This window comes from Hibiscus syriacus, unplaced genomic scaffold (assembly GCF_006381635.1).
Source record: "Hibiscus syriacus cultivar Baekdansim isolate YM2019G1 unplaced genomic scaffold, ASM638163v2 tig00110467_pilon, whole genome shotgun sequence".
Lineage (NCBI taxonomy): Eukaryota > Viridiplantae > Streptophyta > Magnoliopsida > Malvales > Malvaceae > Hibiscus > Hibiscus syriacus.
Window position 1 is genome coordinate 811,612 of NW_024062749.1, and position 7,436 is coordinate 819,047.

Consider the following 7,436-nt stretch of genomic DNA (forward strand, 5'->3'; position numbering starts at 1 on the left):
TGTCAGGAGCCAGCATTTGGAGAGCTGATTTTGCTTTATACAAAGGATTTTGCTGACGGAGATATTGAAGATAACTTTGAGGCTCAAGTACTACAGTTAAAGATCTATGAGAGAATTCCTATTCCGGATTTACCAGTAAATATTCCTAACATCTCAATGTTTGTCAATTCTCTTACACATCGTATGTTTTTTTTGTTAATGTTGTCATGATGCTTCATTTACAGGCTTTTGAATTTTCATTTTGTTGTCTAATTATTTGCAGGTTGTTTTTCCTCACAAAAAACTGTCTTTTCGTATTATAGACACGGTATGATTAAGTTAATTATATCCATGTTTTTTTTTTGGATTTTAGCATCTCTGCTCATCATTGACATCCCCTAAACATAATCAACTGAAGTAATATGGACAACAAATGTTAAATTGTGTTATCTCACATCTATTACGGTCTTATATTCAAGTTCGGTCTCTTCACATATTCTCAATTGGCTTTAGGTTGGATTATTAACATGTAATTAGAGCACAGGTGTGCTTGGTTCTTCTTACCAACCTTGTGCGATGTTAACCTCATATTGGCCCTTGTTGAGCTACATGTCAGGGGAGTGTTCTTATATTTTTCTCAGCATGGATTGTTAAGTGATGTAATATCATCATTTATTAAGTTACTCTTAGGTTTCATTAAAAAAGTGCACAAGCGTCAATCTATTTAAGGTTCCCTCCTGTGGTCTTCTATTCTAAGGGGCCTCTCCACCTATTTCCCATTGGTATTGAGTTGGATGCTTAATATCAACTAATTCTAACATTCACCGGAAGATACGTTTGTTCAACATATAAAAACCTTATTTAAAAGTATTAAAAATTTGCAGTCCTTGTTAATCGTAGCTTACTCTCATGGTATTTTATTGATGTGTCTAACTGATTCAATCAATGAAACGCACACTTTGCAATGATTTACCAGAAATATACTCTATTTGTTCCACAGACATCATTTCTTTAGTCTATTGAATTCCCCATGGACCAAGCTGTTGACTGGTAAAATTTATTGGCTCCTGGACTCACAAGACTTCGATTGATATGTATAATATATAGTTCTGGATGCGTCATTAAGCTACAAAGAGTTTATCACTATAAATATATCCTTATATTACAGTATTTTTAACATTTATAGCATACTTTGAAAAAAAATATATCCTCGAATTACTAAGGCATGAAGGTGGATTGGAATGACTGGACATAGCTCGTGGTTACCTAGTTAAGCCAACTTGTATTCAACTACAAGATTAATTTGCATAACCTATGGACTGACATTGAGGAATTTGACTTGTAGGTACGATTAGATATAGCCACAATATTGGGGCTTTCAGCATTCTTGATAAACTACAAATTCGAGGACATTTTAGCTTCCCCGTATGCCCCTTATTTTAATGTGTTTTTTTATTTATAAAAAATTAGTTCCATTTGAAATGTTAGTTCACTTTTCTTTTTGTTACAGATCAGCAATATTTCTTGACGCTGTTGCAATCATTGCTCTAATAATATATGTGTCACGTGTGGCCTTGGGTTATAAACAGACGTGGGATAGGTATCAGGTAAGTTATAAAAAAATTTCTATGCAGTACTGGGAAAAATTACTTTGGGAAATTATACCCGTTTTTAAGTTTCAAACAACTTCTTAAAGGAATCACTTTCCACAGTTATTGGTTAACAAGACCCTTTATGAGAAAACCTTGGCAAGTGGCTTTGGCTCAGTTCATTTTCTTTTGGATGCTTCCGAACAGCAGCAGGTGAGAAGATCTGCTTATTTATTTTTGCAAAAGGATAATAATAAGTACATAATTTCTTGTTTTTTACGCCCTTCCCCTCCCCCGAATTTAGACTTTAGAGTTTAAACATAGTATTCATGATTCTTCCATTGAACAAAGAATAATATAGGAGTTCCATCCCTTTTGTTGGAATTAGTTGAGGATTTCTGACTCCTTCGGAAGAAGTCTTCAAAGTGTCACCTGCTGGAAGTCGATGCCCTCTCAACATGTTTGGTATGCATTATTTTCCCAAGATATTTGTGCCTTGTTTTAGCTTCCAGATTTTGCCTCCTACTCCTTCGAGTGCCCATTCAGTCTCTTCTTAAAGCATGTCTTATATCCATAGGACATGGGTTCAAATCCTATCAAGTGCAACTCATAAGTTTCCTGGGTGCAAGTGCTCCCATTTCCTAGATATCTCCCGGAAGACCCATTGGGCTCTTGGCTGGGTGGAAGCAAAATCTCGAGGCTAAAATGAAGCATAGACATCTCAAGAATACAATAGTAGGATGTGTTGAGAGGTCCGCCAGCTATCGACAGACAACACTTTGAAAACTTATTCTGAAGGAGTTATAAATTCCTTAACAAAATTAATATTTTTGTTCAATCCATCTGTTATGTTTAATATCACATAATTTTGCTCTTTCTTGTTTTTTGTCTCTTTTCTCGTCTGCCTCCACTATCTGCAGTACAAGGAAGCCATTTTAACCTATGCTATCCTGCTTAACACGGAGAATGGCCAGGTTTGTACCTTACATCCTATTTCTGATGGCTAAAATGTCTCCGATAAAGATGCCTCATTGTTGTCCTAGCACAGACATAGTAATCATTAGTTCTTAATCTATGGTTAAATGAACTCTTACACTTTAGCTAACTTAATTTTGTCCAGTTCTCATACCATCCCCTAGCCTTAGTTCTGTTGATCATAAATTATGCTTTGAGATTCGGTTACCTGCAAATTGTGGTTTTTGGAATGTTTGCCTATTTTTCTCAAAGTATTCATGTTCGACATGATTAGGATGTGGGTATCAAGCTGTGACCTTCCAAGAACTCTCTAAATACATGAAGAAAAAAATTAAAGAAAAAATCGAATATACTCAGGGTCCAACACTCGTATTCGAGTTCAAGTAACATGTCTCTTGAATGAAATCGAAGGGAAGTCTATTCGTTCTCAATGCATTACATAGATCACTAACAACAATCCTAGTTGCAGGCGAATTGTTACCAACAAGTTGGAGACAGATGTGAGAGATTCATATATGACATCTTTAAACAGAAGGTAACAGGATTTTAAAAATATCTGCCAATGTTGGCAATATAGTTTATGTTCTCATCGGGTCGAAATGACTTCTGCAGGTTGAAATGCCAGTCAACAAGGCGGTGAGTACATTGGTAAGGTTGGGCTTAGTTACAGAAACAATTGTAGATGGAAGACTCAAGCTTCAGGCTATTCCTTGCCCCAAGGCATATGAGGCTCTTAAATATCGTTGGGAGAGTTTGCTTGGTTAACATTTGTATACATTTCCCTGTAACCAGATGATGAGAAATTATAATCAGAGTACATTAAAGTAGATCATTACATCTCTCAAACCAGAATTTATATGAACAACTCGTTAGAATATATATGGATCAAATGCACACATTATGAGATTTGAAACTTTAAATCTCAGAGTTCTCAAGGCTACTACTTAGGCAATAAGTCAAAGCCTCATCAGCATGAAATATTAGTTCCTTTATAAATAATGAAAACCTTCCAAAAGTAACAAATTCAAAGGGTAAAATACGAAAGTGGTTTGTAAATTATGTTAAAATGATTTTTTTTAGTGTTATAAAATAATTATTAAATTTATTATATTGTTACAATTTTTGAATCATAATACTAATTCAATCCATTTTAGTTCTGAACCAAATGGCTCAAGCGCATTATGACTAAATATGAATTAAACCTTCAACTAACGCATAAAAATGTAATAATAACAAAATTTGTCTTAATAGATTAAGAATTTCGTTTTGAATTAAGATTAGAACTTTAAAATTTGAGAAGTATAAAAACTAAAATGACCAAATTGAAGTACACAGACTAAATCCACGACTTACTATTAATACAAGGACTAATAAAAGAATTTAACTTGTATGTGACATAGACATTACTGAAAACTGGATTATTTTGCCTGAAAGTTCTCAGCAATCTTTTTGATACATTACAGCTCACTGATCTTCATTGCCTTGACCTTGCTCATTAACTTGGTTTTCATCAACTACGCCATCTTCTGGACCTCCATAATTAACCCACGGTAGCAGTGACTCAAACAAGACAGCCAATGGATTGCGATTAGCAACATCACGTAGTTCTGGAACATGAACACCGGCGGGGGGATTGCCAACCTGACCCCCGATATGAGCACCATCTCTCATGTCAACCATAAAGTTGTGCAGATTATCAGGAGGAAGAGTTTGCACTGTGTCGGAGAAGTCCTGGACCAACAAATGACCATACCTGACACAGGGTTAAAAGGACTGTCAAATGAACTCCCACATATACAAAAAGCTCAACCAATCTAGTTAAGCCAGCAAATTCCACTCATTTACAACCAGATTTATCTATATATTCCGCCCCAACACAAATATTGCACGCCTTAAGTATGTAACAAACATGAAACTTGCAGTAAAATATCAGCGACAAGGAAATCTAGTAAAAGAAAGAAACAAAGCAACAACAGATTCCAATCCAGATACTTACTCATTTTTTCAGATGGGAATGCTTCTTTTCTCACGCAGGCCCAATCTTTAGCATCGTTTTTCCTGTGCTCCAGCGTTTGAATTACAAGGGAAGCACCATTTCGAAGTAACTTTTGCAGATCAGGAAGCCTCCATATGAGATAATTTCTTTCTACGTAAATATTAATCAGGTGATCCACAGATGGGATCCCTATTTGATCTGAATTGAAAAAGGGATTTTTGAGTATATTTGTCCATGCCTGATCTTTTAAAGGAACCTTGGTTACTAGTTTCTTAAGGACCGTGGGATGGAGCATCAATGCCTGATTCATAAGATCAGTCGAAGAAGCCTTTGCGGTGTCAACACAAGTATTATCAGAGGATTCCTCTTGCTCAAGATAAAACCGGCAAACAGCAAGGGAGTATGAAAAATTTGGCAACAGCCACAATGACGTATCAGTTCTGTAGTCTTCAGAGAACCACTCCAACCAAACATACTCCCTGCCCTCACTGCAAAGTAGTCAAGGCAGAACATAGCTCCCATTGGGTCATCCGAATCAAGTGCAAGCAACAATTTACAAACTTCTAGAGCAGATCGATGACAGCCTCGTCTATCCATGTTTTTCATGTGAGTGAAAAGTGCTTTGAATAATGGCTTGTTTGAGTCATGACTGAACTTCAATTGGCAATTGCCCTGCAAGGGAGTGAACATAGGATGCCAAGCACATTCCAAGGCATACAAACACTTTGCAATAGCATCACCAGACATCTGATGCTCACCACAAATCTAAAATAATCTGCCATGGTTATAAGCGAATCTAAATGATAAGGATGATACATCAGAACACTTGCCACGCCATTCAGGTCATGAATAGCTTGAGCAGCTTCAAACGCTCTCTGAGCTTGATCATAGGATGAGGAGTGGGTATATCTACAAAACACGAAGAAATCATTTAAGACACAGTACAACCAATAGACACAGTTGACAATCAATTTTAGCTAAATACAACAGGCAACAATCACCATAACATTAACTAAGTTATAAGTGAGCAATTTTCAAAAAAAAAAGAAAAAAAAGAAAAGAGTTATGAGTGAGCAAATACACTTGATATTAAACTTCACTTAATGTGAAAACATTCACCAATGCACCGCCTAGTTTTAATTCTTTGTAAATATACACTCCTGTAAATATTGCAAAAGTGAGAAAAATAAAATACTATACGTGAATAGCTATCTATCAATATTTATCAAGTTGGTAACAAACTGAAAGTAGGAGAAGAAAAACAAAAACAGATGCACTCAGTAAGGTAATCAGCAGTTAGGCAAGATATAGCAAAACCAGAGACTTTGAAAGGTCTTTACCTGAAGTAATTATACCCGTCCTTAGTTTCCAGAAATTCCATTGACAGAGATCCATCCCACCGAGGCCAATGGTCAGATGGAGATATCAAAACAGTCTTCCTAATATGATGGTTTCCCCGTCTTCCACCACGTACCTGTCTGGAACTGCTACTTTGATTGCTTTTCTCAAAAGACTTAATCACCTTAGAACCAAATATTCTCCTCAGCTCATTCTCAACGTTCAAATACTTAGGATCCACAAGTAATATAGACGGTTTAGTATGCTTAACATTTTCTGATAAGGGTCTATTACGACCTGACTGATGACTAGAAGATTCAAAATCCAAAGATAAATCATCTAAATTCACATCCAAAGGTGTTTCGTTTTTATCTGTACTTAAAGAACTCTCTTTGCCTTTCTTTTTCTTCTTTTTCTTTGATTTGTTAGACGATGTGGAAGCTGAATTGGCAGTATTTTTCAACGAAGGTGGTTCTTGTTTTTTGGTCAAGGTTTCATTGGCAACTTCTGGTGCAGATACCTGCAGCTGGAATCAATCATAAGCATTCAAAAGTCATCCAATGCCAATATTACACTCTTTAGAGGACATCACTTGATCATTACAATGGAACCAGCACATGATAAATCAAGGTTTCCCGTTAAAATTTTAACAAACAATAACCCTTTCTCTAAAACATTTTAAACAACATCAAAGCCAAAAACAATCAGCTTGGACCATGAAATATTCCAGGGCACAAGGACTTACACACACACTTATAAACCTTACAATAATTACACAGATAGTCCTGGCTAAACGCGATGAATGATTTAATCGTAATAAACAACAATACTTCATAAAGGGTGGGTTTAGGAGCTAAACCTGATCAGAGTTATCTTCGTCGGCGTCATCACCTTCGTTCAGGAGATCGAAAGGGTTCTTTGAAGAACCAGCGCCGGCATCTGGCGACTCCGATTCCTGAAGCTCCTGCTCATCTTCCTCGATTACGGGTTGTTTCTTTTGTTCTTGTTCTTTCAAGACTTTCTTCAGCAATCTAGCCGACATCGCTTGTCTTTTTTTTTTTTTTTTTGCTTTCTCAGGGACGGCGGGTAAAATGCAGAGATTTTGGGTTTTCGGATTCACCCTGCTCGGTAATTGAAGACCAAAGCTGAGGTGATGACGGAAATCTAAATGAGCCGACCCGATATTTGTATGAGCTACCAGTTTTTTGGATTGGGCTTTTCTTGAAAGTATGAGCTAGAACGCCCACATGAACTCTACATTAAGCCCACTTCTTGTTCCAAATTCCTTTCCATATTAAGGGTTCTGCTGTTAAAGCTTCTTTTTTCACTTCAATTCCAAGCGGGGTTTTCTTTATGGACAAATCTGTATATTTATTTATTTATTTTTATGTGATCGACCGTTGTTCGGAAAAATCTAAATTTTGAAATCATGTGTATTTATATTTGTTCGTTTAAATTAAATAAATATATCTGTAATAGTTACATAAACATGTTATTCTATAATTTATAAATATATAATCAGGATTTTAGTGTTATTAGGATGATTGATCAAGTTTGCA

The 7,436-nt window shown here is 36.0% G+C and overlaps 1 protein-coding gene and 1 pseudogene across 3 annotated transcripts in view; one reads left to right on the forward strand and one right to left on the reverse strand.

Moving 5' to 3' along the window:
- The window catches only part of LOC120127392, a 32,654-nt gene extending 29,302 nt beyond the window's left edge, over window positions 1-3,352 (forward strand). Inside the window, exons 10-17 of one of the 3 annotated variants that reach the window (XM_039145308.1) lie at window positions 7-135; window positions 263-307; window positions 1,325-1,404; window positions 1,490-1,586; window positions 1,692-1,781; window positions 2,489-2,542; window positions 2,987-3,078; window positions 3,156-3,307. In XM_039145308.1, the coding sequence (XP_039001239.1) occupies window positions 7-135; window positions 263-307; window positions 1,325-1,404; window positions 1,490-1,586; window positions 1,692-1,781; window positions 2,489-2,542; window positions 2,987-3,078; window positions 3,156-3,183 (615 nt within the window). In that variant the 3' untranslated portion in view covers window positions 3,184-3,307. Of the gene's footprint in view, window positions 1-6; window positions 136-262; window positions 308-1,324; window positions 1,405-1,489; window positions 1,587-1,691; window positions 1,782-1,872; window positions 1,879-1,929; window positions 2,079-2,488; window positions 2,543-2,986; window positions 3,079-3,155 lie in introns of those variants that run through there. The other 2 variants (XM_039145307.1, XM_039145309.1) reach the window with 2 other exon arrangements.
- Window positions 1-7,038, reverse strand: part of LOC120127394 — a 20,983-nt pseudogene extending 13,945 nt beyond the window's left edge.
- Window positions 7,039-7,436: the final 398 nt, after the last annotated feature.